This window comes from Thalassophryne amazonica, unplaced genomic scaffold, assembly GCF_902500255.1.
Source record: "Thalassophryne amazonica unplaced genomic scaffold, fThaAma1.1, whole genome shotgun sequence".
NCBI classification, from domain to species: domain Eukaryota; kingdom Metazoa; phylum Chordata; class Actinopteri; order Batrachoidiformes; family Batrachoididae; genus Thalassophryne; species Thalassophryne amazonica.
The window spans coordinates 25,347-51,906 of NW_022986337.1; the positions used below are offsets into that span (position 1 = coordinate 25,347).

Consider the following 26,560-nt stretch of genomic DNA (forward strand, 5'->3'; position numbering starts at 1 on the left):
AATAATATACGTTCTTTTTGAGTTGGATTCATGTTGACTCACCTGGTGGCAGAGACTTACCCTCCAGAATGTAGACAGTGGAGCCCTCATCTCCCTCCTGGATGACACAGCAGCCTTTTGCCAGGCTTGTAGAATGCATACAGTCCATGATGGTGAGAATCTGCACACATTAGAATGCAAACTTAGCAGAGACCACTCCATCTGGAAAGACTGAACATAAATGATGAAGCAGTACCGTGGTGTGGTCTTTACCTGTCCATGTTCCAGATGTTTCATGAAGTCATTGTCCATGAGAGCCCTCTGGATCAGCTCCTTGGACCTGCACATGAACTCAGAGTTGATGGAGGTCATGCTGTGTGTGTGCTTGGGTACAGTGTCCTTTGTCAGGATGCAGGTGAAATGTGGCTGGACACAAAATACAGGACTCCAGAACACAGATGTCGGAATAATAAAAGACTTTATCTTAAGGTGTAGCAGGGATTCGGTACACAGTATGGCAGTCAGAGAGGCATGGTCCAGGCGAGCAGAGGTCAAAACACAGCATGACAAAGTACAAGGCCTAAGACAAAGACGACATCCAAAAATACAAAGCGAGGTCAAAAAATACTGAGAGGCAAGTGGACAAGAAACAAAGGCTGGAATGTGGATAACAAGATCACAATGAACTGGCACTGGAGTGAGGGAAGGGAGGGGCTTAAATAACAGGTGATGTAATCAGTGTAAGAAGTGGCAGGTGTTAGTGAAGGTTCTGGAAGGAAGTGTGGTCTGGTGAAGCAAAGAAAAGTGAAGAGAGTCAAGAGGATGAGTGAGTGAAAAACAAAGTGGTGCAAAGCAAGAGGAGTAAGTGACAGAAAACCAATGGTGAAAATATAATGTGTCCAAAGACCAACAAAAGGACACGTGTCCAAAATAAAGGGGAAAACTAGGAAACCGTGTGACAGACCTAGAAAGAGAACAAGAACAATAAAATATTATAACCAAAACTAGAACAGGACTGAACATGACTGAAGTAAACATGCAATAACAAACTCCGACAATAAAATAGAAAAGGCTAACAAAAACTATAACAGAACTCAACATGGTTGAAGTATTAAAGTAGCAGCAAAAGGATGATAAGAAAATAGTAAATCAAACTAAAGGTTAAACAGGAAATAAATGATAATGAGAAAACCATCCATCCATCCATCCATCCATTTTCTTCCACTTTATCCGGAGTCGGGTCGCGGGGGCAGCAGCTCAAGCAAAGCCGCCCAGACCTCCCGATCCACACACACCTCCCCAGCTCCTCCGGGGGAACCCCAAGGCGTTCCCAAGCCAGCCGAGAGATGTAATCCTTCCAGTGTGTCCTGGGTCTTCCCGGGGGCCTCCTCCCAATGGGACATGCCCGGAACACCTCTCCAGCGAGGCGTCCAGGGGGCATCCGGAAAAGATGCCCGAGCCACCTCAACTGACTCCTTTCGACGTGGAGGAGCAGCGGCTCGACTCCGAGCTCCTCCCGAGTGACCGAGCTCCTCACCCTATCTCTAAGGGAGCGCTCAGCCACCCTGCGGAGGAAACTCATCTCGGCCGCTTGTACCCGCGATCTCGTTCTTTCGGTCATGAGCCAAATCTCATGACCATAGGTGAGGATCGGAACGTAGATCGATCGGTAAATCGAGAGCTTTGCTCCGCTACTCAGCTCTCTCTTCACCACGACGGTCCGATACAGCGACCGCATCACTGCAGACACTGCACCGATCCATCTATCGATCTCACGCTCCATCCGTCCCTCACTCGTAAATAAGACCCCGAGATACTTAAACTCCTCCACAAAATAATGAGAAAACCATTAATGCAATAAATAACAAAAGATCAACCCTAACAGAAAACAGGACCACTGACAACAGGAACATAACCAGATAATGAGAAACCAAAACCAGATGATACCAAAACATAAAGAAAAGAAATAACTAGAACCAAACTAAGATTTAAATGACTAAAGTGCAACCGTGTGAAAAATAAAACATACAAATCATCAGAGAAGACCTGGACATGGAACAGGGAAAAACCCAAACATCAACCCCAGGCCGGGAGAGAACCTGACATCCTTGACTTACTCTTTGGTCTTGCTGTAGCTGGTCAGATTGACATCGGTGAGCTGGGACGGGTCCAGCCCCGAGGGCTCTGCTGAGATGGCCTGCCGCTTGGTGCGCTGAGGCTCATCTGGTGCTGCAGCACAAAGACATATTCAAAGTGGTGATAGTGAACAAATAAGTCAGATCCAAAGAAATAAAACCACCATACCACGCGGCACTCAATAAACATAGAATTGAGGGTAAAGCTGGATGGACCAGACTGAGGACACCGGAGCAGCGCCCTCAATTCAATTCAATTCAATTTTTTTTTTATATAGCGCCAAATCACAACAAACAGTTGCCCCAAGGCGCTTTATATTGTAAGGCAAGGCCATACAATAATGATGTAAAACCCCAACGGTCAAAACGACCCCCTGTGAGCAAGCACTTGGCTACAGTGGGAAGGAAAAACTCCCTTTTAACAGGAAGAAACCTCCAGCAGAACCAGGCTCAGGGAGGGGCAGTCTTCTGCTGGGACTGGTTGGGGCTGAGGGAGAGAACCAGGAAAAAGACATGCTGTGGAGGGGAGCAGAGATCGATCACTAATGATTAAATGCAGAGTGGTGCATACAGAGCAAAAAGAGAAAGAAACAGTGCATCATGGGAACCCCCCAGCAGTCTACGTCTATAGCAGCATAACTAAGGGATGGTTCAGGGTCACCTGATCCAGCCCTAACTATAAGCTTTAGCAAAAAGGAAAGTTTTAAGCCTAATCTTAAAAGTAGAGAGGGTGTCTGTCTCCCTGATCTGAATTGGGAGCTGGTTCCACAGGAGAGGAGCCTGAAAGCTGAAGGCTCTGCCTCCCATTCTACTCTTACAAACCCTAGGAACTACAAGTAAGCCTGCAGTCTGAGAGCGAAGCGCTCTATTGGGGTGATATGGTACTACGAGGTCCCTAAGATAAGATGGGACCTGATTATTCAAAACCTTATAAGTAAGAAGAAGAATTTTAAATTCTATTCTAGAATTAACAGGAAGCCAATGAAGAGAGGCCAACATGGGTGAGATATGCTCTCTCCTTCTAGTCCCCGTCAGCACTCTAGCTGCAGCATTTTGAATTAACTGAAGGCTTTTTAGGGAACTTTTAGGACAACCTGATAATAATGAATTACAATAGTCCAGCCTAGAGGAAATAAATGCATGAATTAGTTTTTCAGCATCACTCTGAGACAAGACCTTTCTGATTTTAGAGATATTGCGTAAATGCAAAAAAGCAGTCCTACATATTTGTTTAATATGCGCTTTGAATGACATATCCTGATCAAAAATGACTCCAAGATTTCTCACAGTATTACTAGAGGTCAGGGTAATGCCATCCACAGTAAGGATCTGGTTAGACACCATGTTTCTAAGATTTGTGGGGCCAAGTACAATAACTTCAGTTTTATCTGAGTTTAAAAGCAGGAAATTAGAGGTCATCCATGTCTTTATGTCTGTAAGACAATCCTGCAGTTTAGCTAATTGGTGTGTGTCGTCTGGCTTCATGGATAGATAAAGCTGGGTATCATCTGCGTAACAATGAAAATTTAAGCAATACCGTCTAATAATACTGCCTAAGGGAAGCATATATAAAGTGAATAAAATTGGTCCTAGCACAGAACCTTGTGGAACTCCATAATTAACTTTAGTCTGTGAAGAAGATTCCCCATTTACATGAACAAATTGTAATCTATTAGACAAATATGATTCAAACCACCGCAGCGCAGTGCCTTTAATACCTATGGCATGCTCTAATCTCTGTAATAAAATTTTATGGTCAACAGTATCAAAAGCAGCACTGAGGTCTAACAGAACAAGCACAGAGATGAGTCCACTGTCCGAGGCCATAAGAAGATCATTTGTAACCTTCACTAATGCTGTTTCTGTACTATGATGAATTCTAAAACCTGACTGAAACTCTTCAAATAGACCATTCCTCTGCAGATGATCAGTTAGCTGTTTTACAACTACCCTTTCAAGAATTTTTGAGAGAAAAGGAAGGTTGGAGATTGGCCTATAATTAGCTAAGATAGCTGGGTCAAGTGATGGCTTTTTAAGTAATGGTTTAATTACTGCCACCTTAAAAGCCTGTGGTACATAGCCAACTAACAAAGATAGATTGATCATATTTAAGATCGAAGCATTAAATAATGGTAGGGCTTCCTTGAGCAGCCTGGTAGGAATGGGGTCTAATAAACATGTTGATGGTTTGGATGAAGTAACTAATGAAAATAACTCAGACAGAACAATCGGAGAGAAAGAGTCTAACCAAATACCGGCATCACTGAAAGCAGCCAAAGATAACGATACGTCTTTGGGATGGTTATGAGTAATTTTTTCTCTAATAGTTAAAATTTTGTTAGCAAAGAAAGTCATGAACTCATTACTAGTTAAAGTTAATGGAATACTCAGCTCAATAGAGCTCTGACTCTTTGTCAGCCTGGCTACAGTGCTGAAAAGAAACCTGGGGTTGTTCTTATTTTCTTCAATTAGTGATGAGTAGAAAGATGTCCTAGCTTTACGGAGGGCTTTTTTTATAGAGCAACAGACTCTTTTTCCAGGCTAAGTGAAGATCTTCTAAATTAGTGAGACGCCATTTCCTCTCCAACTTACGGGTTATCTGCTTTAAGCTACGAGTTTGAGAGTTATACCATGGAGTCAGACACTTCTGATTTAAAGCTCTCTTTTTCAGAGGAGCTACAGCATCCAAAGCTGTCTTCAATGAGGATGTAAAACTATTGACGAGATACTCTATCTCCCTTACAGAGTTTAGGTAGCTACTCTGCACTGTGTTGTTATATGGCATTAGAGAACATAAAGAAGGAATCATATCCTTAAACCTAGTTACAGCGCTTTCTGAAAGACTTCTAGTGTAATGAAACTTATTCCCTACTGCTGGGTAGTCCATCAGAGTAAATGTAAATGTTATTAAAAAATGATCAGACAGAAGGGAGTTTTCAGGGAATACTGTTAAGTCTTCTATTTCCATACCATAAGTCAGAACAAGATCTAAGATATGATTAAAGTGGTGGGTGGACTCATTTACTTTTTGAGCAAAGCCAATAGAGTCTAATAATAGATTAAATGCAGTGTTGAGGCTGTCATTCTCAGCATCTGTGTGGATGTTAAAATCGCCCACTATAATTATCTTATCTGAGCTAAGCACTAAGTCAGACAAAAGGTCTGAAAATTCACAGAGAAACTCACAGTAACGACCAGGTGGACGATAGATAATAACAAATAAAACTGGTTTTTGGGACTTCCAATTTGGATGGACAAGAGTAAGAGACAAGCTTTCAAATGAATTAAAGCTCTGTCTGGGTTTTTGATTAATTAATAAGCTGGAATGGAAGATTGCTGCTAATCCACCGCCCCGGCCCGTGCTACGAGCATTCTGACAGTTAGTGTGACTCGGGGGTGTTGACTCATTTAAACTAACATATTCATCCTGCTGTAACCAGGTTTCTGTTAGGCAGAATAAATCAATATGTTGATCAATTATTATATCATTTACCAACAGGGACTTAGAAGAGAGAGACCTAATGTTTAATAGACCACATTTAACTGTTTTAGTCTGTGGTGCAGTTGAAGGTGCTATATTATTTTTTCTTTTTGAATTTTTATGCTTAAATAGATTTTTGCTGGTTATTGGTAGTCTGGGAGCAGGCACCGTCCCTACAGGGATGGGGTAATGAGGGGATGGCAGGGGGAGAGAAGCTGCAGAGAGGTGTGTAAGACTACAACTCTGCTTCCTGGTCCCAACCCTGGATAGTCACGGTTTGGAGGATTTAAGAAAATTAGCCAGATTTCTAGAAATGAGAGCTGCTCCATCCAAAGTGGGATGGATGCCGTCTCTCCTAACAAGACCAGGTTTTCCCCAGAAGCTTTGCCAATTATCTATGAAGCCCACCTCATTTTTTGGACACCACTCAGACAGCCAGCAATTCAAGGAGAACATGCGGCTAAACATGTCACTCCCGGTCTGATTGGGGAGGGGCCCAGAGAAAACTACAGAGTCCGACATTGTTTTTGCAAAGTTACACACCGATTTAATGTTAATTTTAGTGACCTCCGATTGGCGTAACCGGGTGTCATTACTGCCGACGTGAATTACAATCTTACCAAATTTACGCTTAGCCTTAACCAGCAGTTTCAAATTTCCTTCAATGTCGCCTGCTCTGGCCCCCGGTCGCCTGCTCTGGCCCCCGGTACCTCAGCAGGTACCGTCAGCTGCAGGAACAGGAAGGTGGTGGCACAAAGTGTAGGGCGGCTGTAATGGGTCCGTAACAGTCCTCTGACTGCTAAAATGACCAAATGGAATGATACCATCGGATTGTTCCAGCCGGAACAGGAACACAGAAACGCACTCTGTCTGTCAGTTGTCACTGATGCATCATCATTGTTTTTTTTCCCCAGAGCTCTGTCTCATATCACAGTCACACCCAGAATACGCACTTCGGGCAGCACAGTGTCATGCAGCGCTTAGGGCAGCACATTAGCACGCTTAGGGCAGCACAGTGTCAGCATAGGGCAGAACAGTGTCACGCTTAGGGCAGAACAGTGGCACACTTAGGGCAGCACATTGGCATGCTTAGGGCAGAACAGTGGCACACTTAGGGCAGCACATTGGCATGCTTAGGGCAGAACAGTGGCACACTTAGGGCAGCACATTGGCACGTTTAGGGCAGAACAGTGGCACACTTAGGGCAGCACATTGGCACGCTTAGGGCAGCACAGTGGCACACTTAGGGCAGCACATTAGCACGCTTAGGGCAGCACATTAGCACGCTTAGGGCAGAACAGTGGCAAGCTTAGGGCAGAACAGTGGCACGCTTAGGGCAGCACAGTGGCACGCTTAGGGCAGAACAGTGGCATGCTTAGGGCAGCACAGTGGCACGCTTAGGGCAGAACAGTGGCACGCTTAGGGCAGAACAGTGGCAAGCTTAGGGCAGCACATTAATATGTTTAGGGCAGCACAGTGGCACACTTAGGGCAGAACAGTGGCACGCTTAGGGCAGCACACTGGCACACTTTGGGCAGCACACTGGCACGCTTAGGGCAGAACAGTGGCACGCTTAGGGGAGCACATTGGCACGCTTAGGGCAGCACATTAATGCACTTAGGGCAGCACAGTGGCACGCTTTGGGCAACACAGTGGCACGCTTAGGGCAGAACAGTGGCACGCTTAGAGCAACTGATCTCTTTTAAACCTATTCAGCACCGGTGGGCAGTTATGCTAATCTGCTAACTGCTAATTAGCGAAACTAACTTTTTCATTAGCAGATTAGCTTTTCAGCTAACTTTGAAAACCATCAATGGACCAATTAGCTTCTGCTAAATTTAGTTCCGCTAACTTTCAGTCGCGAACTTTTTTTTATTTTTTGCTGGTAAAGTTGAGTAAAGTTTGTTAGATATATTTGTTGTTAGATATATTTGTGTGTTCAATTAATTTCTTTATTTGTTCTCTGAACTTGTTTTGGTATTAAAGTAGCTTTTTACTTAGGATTGTATTCTTTGTTTTCACTCTTATTTCTTATTCTTACTTCCCTTTGTTCTCTGATGGAATGCGCATGTGGAACTGGATTTAACCAGTTTTTACAACTTAGGACAAAGAGAGTCAGATTACATTATAAATAATCAGTGGTGTGCACAGTTCCACTAATCTGCTAATTATCGAAGCTAATGTTTTTATTATCAGATTAGCTTTTCTAATAACTGAAAACCATCAGTGGACCAATTATCTTCCGATAAATTCATCGCTGACATATTTTTGCAGGCATAGTGAATAAATCTTTAACAGTTACAAACATTTGTGAAGTCCGACAAAGATTTTAGTGCTTACCTGTTAAATGTTTTGTAGCAAATGTACAGTTCTATCTTCTGCAGTCAGAGGAGAACTGGTCACAGAAGAAAATGAGAAGAAAAGAAAAATTTCTTTTGACATCATACTAACTTGCCGGCAATATCACCCAAGTCATCCAGAGGCATACAGTTTTAACTTACGGTTAAAATGTTAACCAAACTAATTTCGGACAAGTTATTTAGTTGCTTCTCCATTATTTTCAGTTGGAATCACTGTAAGCTGCAATTGCTTCCTGTTTGCTCTTTAATGTCATGCTTATTGTTCTTTACAACAGTTTGTCGTCTTTGTTCCAGAGTAATATATATATATATATATATATATATATATATATATATATATATATATATATATATAAGATGTCTGAAATTCAGTTTGTGTTTTTTAAATTCCACGCAGATTTAACATAGCAGACACCGATTATTTATTTGGAATGTTTTTTTTGGCAAGTTTTCACGGTCTCTACTGCCATCTACTGGCCAGTAGTATTCATGGCAGTATTCACCCTAAGTATTGAGATATCCTATAATCCTTTGCATGCTAGAGAGTTGTTGCAGTCTCTTGCTGCAGCTGATGAAAAGCGTAAAAATGTACATTTTGGTTGTATAATGTTCATTTACAATTGTCGTCGTGTTTTCTTTCTGGCACACAAAGGATTATGGGTTAGGGTCTGAGCGTCTGGGCACCAGTAGATGACAGTGTTCTATGCAGTTTGACCCCGTTTATATCAGACGGTTGTCTAATCACAACTTGACTTTTGGGTTTTGCAAAGGCTTCTTTTTTTACATATGAATAAAATGGCATGTTTTACAAAAGCACATTTATATGTAAACGCCAACACACACGTCACATTAACATGTTGGTTTTTATATAGAATGAATGAGTCAACCAATCAGTGTTAGTGGAGGCTCATTTTACTCATAATACCTTTGGCATCTGTGTGTGTTTGTGACAAAACTTCAGAATTAGTACATTATTTAAAATTAAAAGATATGTGTTATATTTTAACTTTGTACAAATGACAGAATTGTCATTCATTGAGTTATTCTATCCGGATTGATTTGATTTATAAATCAAACCATAAGTAAAAACTGCTTTATTTTCCAAGACTTCAGCCTCACTTGGGGGACTGCTATATGTTGTTAAGGAATCATAACTTTTCTCTTTCTTTTTCTGTGGCAACCTGGTGGTCAGGCTCTATTTGCTGTGTTAGAATTGAGCTTAACATTTCTCAGTTGTAACAAACTGGAGTTTCCAGCAGTGGGCAGAGCACACAAAGACAGAAGTGGTGACTCATTGTTTGAGTTTGTGATCGTGGTGTTAAAACTCAAAATCGGCTTGTTAGTAGCTGAGAGTGTACCGTTATCAGTTAGCTGTAGCTTCTGATAAATTTTTGGGTGGTTTATCGGTTTAGCTTTATGAAAGATACCTTTTCAGTTAGTGGATTAGCTGTTATCGAAGCTAACTTTTTGGTTCGCTGTGCCAACCACTGTAAATCATACATGTCCCTTTATTGTGTGAGTCTTGGGCAGGGGGTTGGACCTCCCTCGAATGCCCACAGGGACCAATAAGTAAACGATTTTGCGAAATAAGGTCTGACTCTGCCACACCTCTCTCACCCATCTTCAACCGCTTAGTCCAATTAAGGGTCACGGCGGGCTAGAGCCTATCCCAGCAGTCATAGAGCACAAGGCGGGGTTCACCCAGGACAGGACGCCAGTCTGTCACAGGGCCACAAACAGACAAACACATTCACACCCACTCGCACACCTACGGACAATTTAAAAATTCCAATCCACCCAACCTGCATGTCTTTGGATGTGGAAGGAAACCGGAGCACCCAGAGGAAACCCATGGAAACACAGGGAAAAAATGCAAACTCCACACAGAAAGGCCACAGGCGGGAATTGCATCCATGACCTTCTTGCTGTGAGGCAACAGTGCTAACCACTAAGCTGCTGTGCTGCTCGGATGGGAGGACAGCAAGAGAATAATGGAGGATGTTTCCTTTGTGGATTACTGGGACATTTGGCATGTACCTGTTCATTAAAGGGGGTGACAGGACAGGTACCGGTGTATGGATACTGCCGGTATGCTCCTCCACCTCCTTTACCTCAAATATCGGGCCAAGATAATCAGAATGGTTATGGAGTACCCCAGCTATAGTCTACTTGGCATCAAGCCCCAGGTGCACCTCAGATGCCATAGGGGTGCCCAGATCCCCACACAGGTAGCTCTGAAGAGGAATTTTTAGAACCAATTGTACAACTGGAAATTAAGGGCAAGGTCCACCGTATGTTGGTTGACACTGGAGCTAGGTATTCAACACTGAAAGAGTCACTGAGACCACCTATGATTACTGTACCTGTGGTGGGTTTCTCGGGAAAAGAACAACGGCGACCCATCTCAACACCCATTCAGGTGAAATGGGAAAAGTTAAAGTTTGAGCTTTTTTTTTTTTTGCTCTCCTCGGACTGTACAGTCAACATATTGGAATTTCATTAATTTTAGGAGTAGATATGTCAGGTAAAAATCCTATGGTTTATTTTACAGTAAAAATAAATCTGCAGCAAAGACAGTTAGGTGGAAATCCTGTAGTGTATTCTTGGTTTATGGATGTTATGGAACAAGTGGGGAATTTAACTGAGGATTTGGTGTTAAATTGGGAAACTGGTTTCAGTTCTTGGAATTTGTGGATTAGATGGATTTGGAATGCTGCACATATGGTAGCTAGAGATCAGTGCGTAGTTTGTGCAGGACCAGTGGTGGGCACAGATAATCAAAAAATTCACTTCCATAATATCATAAAGATAATCAAAAATACCCAAAAATGTATCAGAAGTTACAGATAACCGATAAATTCCAGTATTGTCTCCGGTACAATTACAACTACTAACAAGCTGATTTTGAGTTTTAACACCATGATCACTTTTGGAAGTATCAAAAGCAACAACAGACCCAAACAATGAGTCAGCAATTCTGTCTTTGTGCATCCTGCCCCCTGCTGGGAACTCCAGTTTACTGCACGGCTTACAGCACAAAAGCAACTGAGAGAAGCCACAAAGCTCAACTCTTTACTCAACCACAGTGCTGCCGTCAGGCCGAGGTCTTGGAAAATAAAGCAGTGCTGAGTTACGGTTTGGTGTATAAATAAAATGAATACTGATAGAATAACTCCATTAACGTCAATTCTGTCATTTGTGCAAAGTTAAGATATAACATATATCTTTTAATGTTGAATAATGCACTAATTCTGAAGTTTTGTAAGAAACACAGACAGATGGCATTCTGGGTAAAATGTGCCAACGGTAACACTGATTGGTTGATTCATTCTATGTAAACCAACATGTTAATGTGAGGTGTGTCGTGTGTTGGTGTTTACAGATAAACGTGCTTTTGTAAAATATGCCATTTTAGACAACCATCTGATATAACTGGTGTCAAAATAAATAGAACACTGCCATGAACTACTGGTGCCAGTGCGAGTTTTGACCCTTTTTCAACTGATTTTTCATTCGTGCGAGAATTTTTTGATCACACAGAGTTTCAGGTTAATCGTGCGTCCTGCATTGTTTGGTATACATGGAATAACGAACTGCGTTTAACATCTCATTACCACCTCCTGACAGTGGTGGGCACAGTTCCGATAATCCGATAACAGATAATTATCAAAGATAATGTTTTCATTATCGGATTATCTTTTTAGATAACTTTAAAAACCATTATCAGACTAATTATCTTCCGATAAATTTTTGTCCAATAACTTTTAGACCAATTGCAGCGTCGGCTCACCGCCGCCGCGACGCTCCGCCACAGGAAAAACACCTCTGTTGGAAGCCTTAAGGACAAGTTGGAACATGCCCAGCTGTTAAAACAATTTCTCAGATACTCACTCCACTGAAAGCCATCAAAAGCCGCATGGATTTTACAAATAGTTAACAACACGGAGGTGTTTTTCCTGTGCCGCTGCACCGTGCCGGCTGCGTCCCGACGCGCGGACCCGTCCGCATGTCTTTCATTAAAAAAATCTCCTTTAACAGTGGAATATCCGGATAAAATGCTGAAACTGACTTCTTCTGAAACTTCTCTGTTCTCTCACGACGTCCTGGATCAATAGAGCCTGAAATGTGGAGGTTTTCAGCTTGAAACAGGCTGACAACAGTGCCTGGGGGGGGGGGGGGGGGGGGGGGGGGGGGCTGTTTGAAGTCTGTCTGGATGTTTAGGGCTGACATCCGGGATACGACTCTGAGGTCTTGGAGGCACCGGGAAGATGGACTGACATGACAGTTCATGTCAAGAGGGGAAGTCGTTAGATATATTTGTTGTTAGATATATTTGAGTGTTTAATTATTGTTTTCTTTATTTGTTTTCCTAACATGTTTTGGTATTAAAGTAGTTATTTTACTTCGGATTGTATTCTTATTACTCTTATTTCTTATTCTTACTTCCCTTTGTTTTCTGTTGGACTGTGCATGTGGAACTGGATTTAACCAGTTTTTACCACTTAGGACAAAGAGAGTCAGATTACATTACATATCATACATGTCCCGTTATTGCGTGGGTCTTGGGAAGGGGGTTGGACCTCCCTCGAATGCCCACAGGGACCAATAAGGAAAGGATTTTACAAAAGGCCCGCCTTTGTCACGCCTATGTTGAGTTTTATAAAAACTGTTTGTGTTCATTGTTCCGGGTTCTGAATGAGCGGATCTCATCCGTGAGAGAAGTTCTCCAGGACCCAGGCCTGATTTTTTATTCCACTGTGATTTTGAATAAATTTAAAAGTACAGAATAGTTTGAGTTTGTACTTTGTGAGGGGCAGTATGGTATGGTATGGTATGATTTTATTTCTCAGGGACAATGCACAATAATACATTGACCTAAAAAAACAGTAAAGATGCATTGTGCCAGGTTATAGCAAAAATATTAATTTCCACCTGTAGTCCCTGGACAGGTTGATGTCTAACTATAAATAACAGCATTTGTAAATGAAAAGAAAATCCATTGAGCACAAGGGTTAGGGTTAGTGTTACAGAAGGGTTAGGGTTAGGGTTAGTGCCAATAGCCCTAACTATAAGCTTTAGCAAAAAGGAAAGTTTTAAGCCTAATCTTAAAAGTAGACAGGGTGTCTGTCTCCCTGATCCAAATTGGGAGCTGGTTCCACAGGAGAGGAGCCTGAAAGCTGAAGGCTCTGCCTCCCATTCTACTCTTAAAAACCCTAGGAACTACAAGTAAGCCTGCAGTCTGAGAGCGAAGCGCTCTATTGGGGTGATATGGTACTAAGAGGTCCCTAAGATAAGATGGGACCTGATTATTCAAAACCTTATAAGTAAGAAGAAGAATTTTAAATTCTATTCTAGAATTAACAGGAAGCCAATGAAGAGAGGCCAATATGGGTGAAATATGCTCTCTCCTTCTAGTCCCTGTCAGTACTCTAGCTGCAGCATTTTGAATTAACTGAAGGCTTTTCAGGGAACTTTTAGGACAACCTGATAATAATGAATTAGAATAGTCCAGCCTAGAGGAAATAAATGCATGAATTAGTTTTTCAGCATCACTCTGAGACAAGACCTTTCTAATCACTGGTGGTTGGATCTCACTGCGGTATTGTATCACTTCCTGTTCCGGAGCACAGCGGTGTTTTTCTGTATCTGTTAGCTGTTTAATCTGAGCAGTTAGATTGATCTAGTTATCTAGATTACGATTTGTTTCCCAGTGTAATCTTTACGTGCCTTAACTAAAGCACTCCTTCTGCTGAATCACCTCTAAATTATTGACACATTATTCACTTTGCGTGTTTTTAGGAATCCGCTAGCTTAGCGTAGCTACTAGCTCTTAGCCGATTTAGCATGGCGGCTTCTCCTGTCTCTCCCGCACTTTTCTGCTCTGGGTGTGAAATGTTTAGTTATTCCTCGGCCTCCTTTAGCAGTAACGGTACTTGTAATAAGTGTAGCTTATTCATAGCTTTGGAGGCCAGGCTGGGCGAATTGGAGACTTGGCTCCGCACCGTGGAAAATTCTACAGCTAGCCAGGCCCCTGTAGTCGGTGCGGACCAAGGTAGCTTAGCCGCCGTTAGTTACCCTCTGGCAGATCCCGAGCAGCCGGGAAAGCAGGCCGACTGGGTGACTGTGAGGAGGAAGCGTAGTCCTAAACAGAAGCCCCGTGTACACCGCCAACCCGTTCACATTTCTAACCGTTTTTCCCCACTCGACGACACACCCGCCGAGGATCAAACTCTGGTTATTGCCGACTCTGTTTTGAGAAATGTGAAGTTAGCGACACCAGCAACCATAGTCAATTGTCTTCCGGGGGCCAGAGCAGGCGACATTGAAGGAAATATGAAACTGCTGGCTAAGGCTAAGCGTAAATTTGGTAAGATTGTAATTCACGTCGGCAGTAATGACACCCGGTTACGCCAATCGGAGGTCACTAAAATTAACATTAAATCGGTGTGTAACTTTGCAAAAACAATGTCGGACTCTGTAGTTTTCTCTGGGCCCCTCCCCAATCGGACCGGGAGTGACATGTTTAGCCGCATGTTCTCCTTGAATTGCTGGCTGTCTGAGTGGTGTCCAAAAAATGAGGTGGGCTTCATAGATAATTGGCAAAGCTTCTGGGGAAAACCTGGTCTTGTTAGGAGAGACAGCATCCATCCCACTTTGGATGGAGCAGCTCTCATTTCTAGAAATCTGGCCAATTTTCTTAAATCCTCCAAACCGTGACTATCCAGGGTTGGGACCAGGAAGCAGAGTTGTAGTCTTACACACCTCTCTGCAGCTTCTCTCCCCCTGCCATCCCCTCATTACCCCATCCCCGTAGAGACGGTGTCTGCTCCCAGACCACCAATAACCAGCAAAAATCTATTTAAGCATAAAAATTCAAAAAGAAAAAATAATATAGCACCTTCAACTGCACCACAGACTAAAACAGTTAAATGTGGTCTATTAAACATTAGGTCTCTCTCTTCTAAGTCCCTGTTGGTAAATGATATAATAATTGATCAACATATTGATTTATTCTGCCTTACAGAAACCTGGTTACAGCAGGATGAATATGTTACTTTAAATGAGTCAACACCCCCGAGTCACACTAACTGTCAGAATGCTCGTAGCACGGGCCGAGGCGGAGGATTAGCAGCAATCTTCCATTCCAGCTTATTAATGAATCAAAAACCCAGACAGAGCTTTAATTCATTTGAAAGCTTGACTCTTAGTCTTGTCCATCCAAATTGGAAGTCCCAAAAACCAGTTTTATTTGTTATTATCTATCGTCCACCTGGTCGTTACTGTGAGTTTCTCTGTGAATTTTCAGACCTTTTGTCTGACGTAGTGCTTAGCTCAGATAAGATAATTATAGTGGGCGATTTTAACATCCACACAGATGCTGAGAATGACAGCCTCAACACTGCATTTAATCTATTATTAGACTCTATTGGCTTTGCTCAAAAAGTAAATGAGTCCACCCACCACTTTAATCATATCTTAGATCTTGTTCTGACTTATGGTATGGAAATAGAAGACTTAACAGTATTCCCTGAAAACTCCCTTCTGTCTGATCATTTCTTAATAACATTTACATTTACTCTGATGGACTACCCAGCAGTGGGGAATAAGTTTCATTACACTCGAAGTCTTTCAGAAAGCGCTGTAACTAGGTTTAAGGATTTCTCACAGTATTACTAGAGGTTGGGGTAATGCCATCCAGAGTAAGGATCTGGTTAGACACCATGTTTCTAAGATTTGTGGGGCCAAGTATAATAACTTCAGTTTTATATGAATTTAAAAGCAGGAAATTAGAGGTCATCCATGTCTTTATGTCTGTAAGACATTCCTGCAGTTTAACTAATTGGTGTGTGTCCTCTGGCTTCATGGATAGATAAAGCTGGGTATCATCTGCGTAACAATGAAAATTTAAGCAATGCTTTCTAATAATACTGCCTAAGGAAAGCATGTATAAAGTGAATAAAATTGGTCCTAGCACAGAACCTTGTGGAACTCCATAATTAACCTTAGTCTGTGAAGAAGATTCCCAATTTACATGAACAAATTGTAATCTATTAGATAAATATGATTCAAACCACCGCAACGCAGTGCCTTTAATACCTATGGTATCCTCTAATCTCTGTAATAAATTTTATGGTCAATAGTATCAAAAGCAGCACTGAGGTCTAACAGAACAAGCACAGAGATGAGTCCACTGTCTGAGGCCATAAGAAGATCATTTGTAACCTTCACTAATGCTGTTTCTGTACTATGATGAATTCTAAAACCTGACTGAAACTCTTCAAATAGACCATTCCTCTGCAGATGATCAGTTAGCTGTTTTACAACTACCCTTTCAAGAATTTTTGAAAGAAAAGGAAGGTTGGAGATTGGCCTATAATTAGCTAAGATAGCTGGGTCAAGTGATGGCTTTTTAAGTAATGGTTTAATTACTGCCACCTTAAAAGCCTATGGTACATAGCCACTAATAAAGATAGATTGATCATATTTAAGATCGAAGCATTAATTAATGGTAGGGCTTCCTTGAGCAGCCTGGTAGGAATGGGGTCTAATAGACATGTTGATGGTTTGGAGGAAGTGACTAATGAAAATAACTCAGACAGAACAATTGGAGTAATACCAGCATTACTGAAAGCAGCCAAAGATAATGATATGTCTTTGGGATGGTTATGAGTAATTTTTTCTCTAATAGTTAAAATTTTATTAGCAAAGAAAGTCATGAAGTCATTACTAGTTAAAGGAATGCTCGGCTCAATAGAGCTCTGACTCTTTGTCAGTCTGGCTACAGTGCTGAAAAGAAACCTGGGGTTGTTCTTATTTTCGTCAATTAGTGATGAGTAGTAAGATGTCCTAGCTTTACGGAGGGCTTTTTTATAGAGCAACAGACTCTTTTTCCAGGCTAAGTGAAGATCTTCTAAATTAGTGAGATGCCATTTCCTCTTCAACTTACGGGTTATCTATTTAAGCTGCGAGTTTGTGAGTTATACCATGGAGTCAGGCACTTCTGATTTAAGGCTCTCTTTTTCAGAGGAGCTACAGCATCCAAAGTTGTGCTCAATGAGGATGTAAAACTATTGACGAGATAATCTATCTCACTCACAGAGTTTAGGTAGCTACTCTGCACTGTGTTGGTATATGGCATTGGAGAACATAAAGAAGGAATCATATCCTTAAACCGAGTTACAGCGCTTTCCGAAAGACTTCTACTGTAATGAAACTTATTCCCCACTGCTGGGTAGTCCTTTAAAGTAAATGTAAATGTTATTAAGAAATGATCAGACAGAAGGGGGTTTTCAGGGAATACTGTTAAGTTTTCAATTTCTATGCCATATGTCAGAACAAGATCTAAAGTGTGGTTAAAGTGGTGGGTGGACTCATTTACATTTTGAGCAAAGTCAACTGAGTCTAATAATAGATTAAATGCAGTGTTGAGGCTGTCACTCTCAGCATCTATGTGGATGTAAAATCGTCCACTATAATTATCTTATCTGAGCTAAGCACTAAGTCAGACAAAAGCAGTGGTGTCAAAAGTACACACATTTGTTACTTAAGTAGAAGTATAGATACTGCAGTTTAAAAACACTCTGGTAAAAGTTGAAGTATCAACTTGACCTCTTTACTCAAGTAAAAGTGAAAAAGTATGTGCTCCAAAACCTACTTAAAGTATAAAAGTATAAAGTAACCTTTAAAAAAAAAAAAAAAAGGTAGATGCCACTATATGAGGTCTGTCCATAAAGTCTCGTACCTTTTTATTTTTTTCAAAAACTATATGGATTTCATTCATACGTTTTTACGTCAGACATGCTTGAACCCTCGTGCGCATGCGTGAGTTTTTCCACGCCTGTCGGTGACGTCATTCGCCTGTGAGCACGCCTTGTGGAAGGAGTGGTCCCGCCCCCTCATCGGATTTTCATTGTCTGGAAATGGCGGAATGAAAAGGACTTTTTTTCCATCAGAATTTTTTCAGAAGCTGTTAGAGACTGGCACCTAGAAACCATTCAAAAAATTTATCTGGCTTTCAGTGAAAATTTTACGGGCTTCACAGAGAATAAGGACTTTAACTACAGCTTTAAGCACCCCTTTAAGCACGGTCGGTGCGCCGCGCTGCGAGCTGCGACGATGCGGCACAAACCACTGGATCATTTCTAAGCTACGCATGCGCACGAGGGTTCAAGCATGTCTGACGTAAAAACATATGAATGAAATCCATATAGTTTTTAAAAAAAATAAAAAGGACCGTTAATTTATGGACAGACCACGTATGAACTGAAAGCTTAATTTAAAAACTGATTCGTTCTACATGTGGCCCAAGACCCAAAACCCAAAATTACCCCCCAACACCACCTGCACGAAAATGTCTGAATTCTAGAAGCTCTGAAATGCAATCTGGGACTATTCCAGACAATAAACTGCAGTGAGTGCAGCATCCATTTAGTGAAGGAAAAAACAAACAAACCCAACATTCCTTATTCAAATTAATTCCAGTAGTATTCTGCTCTTACTAGGATGCAGCAGTTTTCTAGTTTGGCAGAAAGTTCTGGAGGAAATCACTGAAGAAATTAACACATTGAAAATATGATTTGACTGAAACAAACTGTCATTAAACTTAAATAAGACAGGGATGAAGTGGAAGTGTAAAAGTCACTAGGAAACACTTATTTACTTCTGTATGTATGTATTTATTTATTTATTTATGTATGTTCATTGTTAGTTGCTTTTATATTTTCTGTTGTGTTTCTATTCAAGTTCTTTTTGCCTCTTTCTCTAAAATTGTATATAATAATCATTAGATTATTAATATATAAACAAAAATAAATTTAAGAAATATTACAATTTGAAAACAAATGCACCCGAACGTGATGAGAGTTGAAATTGCTTAATGCTAACTTTTAACATTGAAAATGCCATAGACATGCTAACGCATTAGCGTCGCTCTCGTTTTTAAGTTATAAAATACATCTATCAACTGTTCATCATCAGAAGACCATAACAGGTCGGTTTAACATAGAAAAGGTAAATAATACTCACAGAAGTATGCTCTTTAGGGTTTTAGCGGGGGGAAATTAAGCGAAAGAAAGAAAGAATAAACAAAGCAATAGGTCGTCAATCTGCGAACCACTGCTTCGATTGGTTCACGGTTCAAAGCAAAGCCGTGCGGCAGAAAAGTTGATTACAGGCGCACATGACGTGAAATATATATATAAACATTAAACTGAAGCCAAGAGTAACGAGGCTGTTCTTTTAAAATTGTAAGGAATAGAAAGTACAGATACTTGTGTGAAAATGTAATGAGTAGAAGTCAGAAGTAGGCTGACTTAACTACAGTCAGGGTCGGACTGGGAACAAATTTCAGCCCTGGCATTTTTCCTCTGGACCAGCCCACTATTGGCCCGACGAATCCACCCCCAAACACGCACACCCTCCCGTCCATACCGAACCCCCAATGAACAAATACTATACACCTAAACACACACTTTCACTGTCATTTCACCTTGATCATAGTACAAAACGTGTTCCCGGCGCCACGAGGGGGCGTCCTGATAACATTAAAGTCAATTACATATTTTGACGAAATTACAAGTTTAAATGACTATATATGTAAAACATCATGAGGTTTATGTCACAGAAATCCTACTTTACAATCACACTGCAGTCATTGTTAAATTATTTCCTTTTGCATTTATAATAAACATTTGTATTTATTTAGTGTTTATTTTTCTGGTTGAAATAAGATATAAATAATCTACCAGACTTCAAAAAATATACAAGTTTCCATGTTATTTTATTTGTCTAAAAATAAATGTCTGAGGTTCCTTATGTTAAACAAGAAATTATCTCATCTGAAGTAACAGGTGGTTTTAATACAGATGAAAGGTTTCTAAAGAACCACATATTGATTTATTTACCTATTTTAATTACAAGTGTTCTAAACTTTTTTTTAACAGTAATCAGAAATTTTGAGTTAACAACAAAAAAACATTTCCAATGATTTTTCTTCAGAAAACTGCTCTATAAATGAGCAGTCCTGTCACAGTTAATGTTTTGTAGAGATCTGTGGTTTCTGCCACGAGTCTTCTGTGTCGTTCCTATTGGACAATGCGAAGGTACGTCACAGCTCAGAGTGTCAAAAGTTGGCGCACCTCATCTCGACAGAACACCAGCTCTGTGTGGAATGCAGGAGATCACTTGATCGAGCGTCTATACGTTCAAATAATAATTTAAAAAAATACTGTCATCACTCTTCACTCTTAGTCAGTCTCTTACAGCGTAAATACACGAGCTTTACAGGAGCGCACGTCTCCTCCCGTGCGCACTTTTTTGGGGGGGGAGGGGGGGTGATGATAAACTCATCGCCCCCTTAATATTTTTTTTTTTCTGGCACCGGGTCTGACAAAATGGAAGCAAAAGCAGCACACAAGTGGAAAAAAGTTTTTGTGTCTCCAAAGTGTGTGTGTGAGAGAGAGAGAGAGGTAATGTGTAACCACTGCTAGGATTCACACAGCAGCAAATTAAGGAGCTGAAGTCCGTAGCTGTTGCATTTAAAGATTAACAAAAGTAAAGCACAGTTAATTAGGATAAAAGAAACGATTCCAACCTTGTAATCAGTAGGAGAGCGGAGAGAAGCCCAGTCCATTCACAGGGGCGGGAGCGGCCACCTGCTCGTCTTGCAATCTGATTGGCCACCCGATATGCTTCTCCAATTGTCATTGGCTGTTGGTCATGTCAATCATTGTGCTCGATCAATCAATCAATCAATCAATTTTTTTATATAGCGCCAAATGTAAGTCTCCGTTGTGTGATCAAACGGAAACAAAAGTGAAACCTAGAATAAGACTGCGCCGTGTATGAAACACTACAGAACTTTTATTTTGACACAAATTCAGGAAGTGGTTCTGCAGGTGCGCCGATTAAATGCTGTAGCTTCACCGATCACGGACTTTCCTCGTGTTGACAGCAGCGCGCGGTTCGAGAACACTGTATATTTCCATAATCTCTATAAATATGGGACGGCCGGCCCACGCACGTCTAAACGCGCAGCGGCCCACCGGGCAAATGCCCAAAATCACAGCTTATCAGTCCGAGCCTGACTACAGTAATGAAGTATTTGTACTTCGTTACTTGACACCTCTGGACAAAAGGTCTGAAAATTCACAGAGAAACTCACAGTAACGACCAGGTGGACGATAGATAACAACAAATAAAACTGGTTTTTGGGACTTCCAATTTGGATGGACAATACTAAGAGTCAAGCTTTCAAATGAATTAAAGCTCTGTCTGAGTTTTTGATTAATTAATAAGCTGGAGTGGAAGATTGCTGCTAATCCTCCTCCTCGGCCGTGCTACGAGCGTTCTGGCAGTTAGTGTGACTCGGGGGTGTTGACTCATTTAAACTAACATATTCATCCTGCTGTAACCAGGTTTCTGTAAGGCAGAATAAATCAATATGTTGATCAATTATTATATCATTTACTAACAAGGACTTAGAAGAGAGAGATCTAATGTTTAATAGACCACATTTAACTGTTTTAGTCTGTGGTGCAGTTGAAGGTGCTATATTATTTTTTCTTTTTGAATTTTTATGCTTAAATAGAATTTTACTGGTTATTGGTGGTCTGGGAGCAGGCACCGTCTCTACGGGGATGGGGTAATGAGGGGATGGCAGGGGGAGAGAAGCTGCAGAGAGGTGTGTAAGACTACAACTCTGCTTCCTGGTCCCAACCCTGGATAGTCACGGTTTGGAGGATTTAAGAAAATTGGCCAGATTTCTAGAAATGAGAGCTGCTCCATCCAAAGTGGGATGGATGCCGTCTCTTCTAACAAGACCAGGTTTTCCCCAGAAGCTTTGCCAATTATCTATGAAGCCCACCTCATTTTTTGGACACCACTCAGACAGCCAGCAATTCAGGGAGAACATGCGGCTAAACATGTCACTCCCGGTCCAATTGGGGAGGGGCCCAGAGAAAACTACAGAGTCCGACATTGTTTTTGCAAAGTTACACACCGATTCAATGTTAATTTTAGTGACCTCCGATTGGCGTAACCGGGTGTCATTTCTGCCGACGTGAATTACAATCTTACCAAATTTACGCTTAGCCTTAGCCAGCAGTTTCAAATTTCCTTCAATGTTGCCTGCTCTGGCCCCCGGAAGACAATTGACTATGGTTGCTGGTGTCGCTAACTTCACATTTCTCAAAACAGAGTCGCCAATAACCAGAGTTTGTTCCTCGGCGGGTGTGTTGTCGAATGGGGAAAAACGGTTAGAGATGTGAACGGGTTGGTGGTGTACAGGGGGCTTGTGTTTAGGACTATGCTTCTTCCTCACAGTCACCCAGCCGGCCTGCTTTCCCGCCTGCTCGGGATCTGCTGGGGGACAGCTAATGGCGGCTAAGCTACCTTGGTCCGCACCAACTACAGGGGCCTGGCTAGCTGTAGGATTTTCCAAGGTGCGGAGCTGAGTCTCCAATTCGCCCAGCCTGGCCTCCAAAGCTACGAATAAGCTACACTTATTACAAGTACCATTACTGCTAAAGGAGGCAGAGGAATAACTAAACATTTCACACCCAGAGCAGAGAAGTGCGGGAGAGACAGGAGAAGCCGCCATGCTAAACCGGCTAAGAGCTAGTAGCTGTGCTAAGCTAGCGGATTCCTAAAAACACACAAAGTGAATAATGAGTAAATAATTTAGAGGTGATTCAACAGAGGGAGTGCTTTAGTGAAGATTACACAGTGAAACAAATCATTATCTAGTTAACTAGATCAATCTAACTACGCAGATTAAACAGCTAACAGATACAGCAAAACACCGCTGTGCTCCGGAACAGGAAGTTATACAATACCGCAGTGAGAGCCAACCACCAGTAGAGTAGAGTATATATATATATATATATATATATATATATATATATATACATACTGAATGATATTAATGTTTTGTGAGATTTTTTTCAGTATTTACATTTTGCAGTTAACAGTTTGTGGATCATTCAGAATTTGCAGTTGATTGGTGTTTTGGGGGTTAAACTATCACTGTCAATTGTTGAATAGTTAAGAGCAGTATATTCCAAAATGGTATATTTTTTAATGCATAATAGGCTAAATTTACAAGAAAGAAACTAATAACCAAATGTCTGTTGGGGTGTTTCATAAGATGCTGTGCAGTGATGAATGCTGGGTAAGCTACACGCTGCCATCATGTCGACCAATGACATAGTTCGATTTATGACAACTAGTGACACCAAAGACCTCTTGGAAAAATGTTTTCCTACAAACATTAATCCAGTAGAACAACAGAAAGGACAGAAAAGAAAGAGAAGAGGGCAAAGATGACTAAATGAGACAGTTTTGGATTTTCCTGCACAGCCAGCAGCCCGCTGATGAGTCCTCTTGTTTCTGACGTTTCCCGTGACGGTGGCGTCAGCTGAGAGATCGTTTTCCAAGTTCAAAATGATCCAGACATACCTGAGGAGCTCCACGGGGAGTTCCAGGAGCAGCTGAGTGGCTGAGCTGTTCTCTCCACTGAAAACTCAACAGTCGGGGAGTTGGATGTTGTAGAGGATTTCATCCAGATCAAGGCTACTAGATGCCCTTCAACTGAAGATGCCCTTCAACTGAACCAAATATTTTCAGGGAACTTAATAATCTGACTGTGGGGAGTTGCCACACCCCTTCCCTGTTTGATCCCTGTACTGCCGCGTGCTTCATCATGCCAATGCGTCCCATTTGTCCTGCTTGATGCCACATTTAAAATAATCATTTCATAGCCGATGATGCATTAGCTCTCAGAATGTGGGTGATGAAACCATCTGTCATCACTCCCAGAATCACAGAGAAATTATCCACAGCTGCAGGTTGTCTTGTGCATGTTATGTGGTGGAGAACGTATTTGGAATCTTGTCTCAAAGGCAATTATTTATAATATACATATATTGTAATGGATTGGTAAAAGAGTTGCATTTTCATTCCTTCTTACGAGTTACATAATGTATCTGTAAAATTATGTTTATTGTAGATGTAACATCTCGCCATGAGCTCACTTTCGAATTCAGATGCGCAGTGTTTATGACAGGTTTACTTTTACTCACTGGCAGGCAAGATCAAATTTGTGCAAGTGTGAAGGAAGGAAGGAAGGAAGATTAGATAGATAGATAGATAGATAGATAGGTAGGTAGGTAGACAGACAGACAGACAGACAGACAGACAGACAGACAGACAGACAGACAGACAGACAGACAGACAGACAGACAGACAGACAGACAGACAGACAGACAGACAGACAGACAGACAGACAGACAGACAGACAGACAGACAGACAGAGGTTGCTCTGATTGGACAGGATCGCCCTGATCATGGAGAGCGTCCTCTGTTCCACCACCTTCTCCACAGAGTCCAGACACAGTCCAACCACTGAGCCCGCCTTCTTCATGAGCCGATTCAGCCCGAGAGTGTCCTTTTTCTTAGTACTGCCCCCCAACACACAACACCATGAAAAAAAAAGACACTGGACACGATGGACTGATGAAATGTGCAGAAGCTTTGAAGGTGCCTGGTCAGAAGATCTGTCTTCTGTCTTGTCTTGGTGTCCACCGTATTCTGAGCCCCCATGAGGCTTTGTGTGAATTATGAGTGAGACTTCCACTATGAACCGGAACCAGTGTTTGTTTACATGTTAACTGTTCACACTAATCTACTTTCTGCAAGTCTTAGAGATGTAAACAGCAGCTGTCCCAGCTCAAAGGAGACAACATTACAGTCGAGCTGTCTACAAATACAGAGAGGACGACATGAAGAAGTGGTCTTAGATAACATACAGGAGCATTTTTAGCTCCTTTTCTTAACTCTCGCTCCGGACGGGAGGTAGTGAACGATCTGAAAAGCTCTGAGGAGCATCAGGACCTGCACAGTAATAAAGTCAGTCCAGTTCTGCTACAAGAGGTCTTAGGACACAACTTATTGACCAGAAGGCAGACGTACAGTCCAGAGAAGCCTTAAAGTCCCTGATCACTGAGCCTGGGTTCAAGTTTCAGCATCAAGTCGAATACAAACAGCAGGTCACCAGGTGGGTAACTTTAGTTCATTATAATGGATGAACCAATGTGACAGAAAACATGTGAGCCTTCAATAAAATAAACTCTAAGACAGATTTTTACATCCCTCCAGGTCCAGTTTGACAGCGACGTGTCTGTCTGCAGCTGGACACCAACTCAACACCTGCAGGTGGACATTTCATTTGACAAAGTCTTTACAGATGTTGTGTGGGCCGCTGAAGAGGAGGTACTGCTGGCCCACCACCACCAGAGGGCGCCCTGTCTGGAGTGCGGGCTCCAGGCACCAGAGGGCGCTGCCGCCTCACAGGAGCAGCCAGGGTGACAGCTGTCACCCATCACCTGAGACGAGACAGCTGATATCAATCAACAGGGAGGTATATCAGTAGGACGGCATCTCCACCTCATTGCCGAGATATCGCTCTACCAAGGAGGTAACGTATCCAGCCAAACAGATCATCTTTTGACCATTAAATACTTCTTGCCTTTACACAGAAAGAGAAAAGACAGCAGGAGACTGTATTTTGGATAAGTACTCACATTCCTGCACTCACCTGTATTTTCCTGACAAGAGGTGGAGGTGGTGTTTCCACCCTGTGTGTTGCTGGGTGCAGCCGCACCCACACCTGACTGTTTCTGTTCCTGGCCAGCAGTACCGGATCCGACGAGCGGAGGCAGTGGCCACCTGGGGTTCGGGACTTGGCGGCTCCAGTATCCCCGGGGTTCGGTGGCAGAGGAAATCGGGTGGTTCCGGTTCGACTCGGACAGACGTCTCCTATCGTCGAGCCTGCCCACACGACACCTTTGGAATTCGGTTACTGCTGTATTTGTAATCTGTTGTGTTTGTTGTGTGAATTCACAACAGTAAAACTTTGTGATTTGACTTTCTCCATTGTCCGTTCATTTGCGCCCCCTGTTGTGGGTCCGTGTTCCTACACTTTCCCAACAACAGACACATGAAACACCTGCAGAATTTCTACTTTTCACATCTGCTTCCAACATTAGTGGGTGAATTTGTTGAAAGAAGGTTCTGCTCTGCCCCAAATATCTGGATCTCTAAAAAATACAGTCATCACTTATCAGTGGAGTTTTTTCAGCCACATCCTTCTGTGCTCCTCATCTCTTGGTCTGCAATGGAAACTCTCTCAGTCCGGCTGCATGTTCAAAACAACGCTGTTGTAGCCGCAGATTTAACTTCGTCTGGTTGTTCGTACAAAAGCGATCAGTGCAACATGTTCCCGAGCCGTGCAAGAACACAGGAGCTGATCATCGTTTAGAAAGGAAAACAATAAACTTTAAAATAAACCAGTCCGGGAAACGAAATCCACTAGAGAACAATGGCTCACTGCTACATCCAATGTCTCACAGGAAGTTTCACCCAGAATCAGTTCTACAGCAGCTCTCAGGAATAAGGTGGATCGGATTCATTTTATTGTTGTCTCTTCTTGGTTTTATCATGTCAGGGTGCACTCTGAACTTCACAAGAAAAATTATTTTGTAGTCATTTCAGCACCGCCATGAATTTGACAGCTCCTCCCCTGCTGCCTGATGTGATGATGAGGCCTG

The 26,560-nt window shown here is 42.0% G+C and overlaps 1 protein-coding gene across 1 annotated transcript in view; it reads right to left on the minus strand.

The window, feature by feature from the left end:
- LOC117506088 (cGMP-dependent protein kinase 1-like) overlaps positions 1-26,560 on the minus strand; it is a gene marked incomplete at its 3' end in the record, with an annotated part of 43,415 nt that overhangs the window by 9,567 nt on the left and 7,288 nt on the right. Inside the window, exons 2-4 of the mRNA XM_034165604.1 lie at positions 2,097-2,191; positions 253-319; positions 61-160 (exon numbers count right to left, since the gene is read on the minus strand). Coding sequence (XP_034021495.1) covers positions 61-160; positions 253-319; positions 2,097-2,191 — 262 coding nt within the window. The remainder of the gene's footprint in view (positions 1-60; positions 161-252; positions 320-2,096; positions 2,192-26,560) is intronic.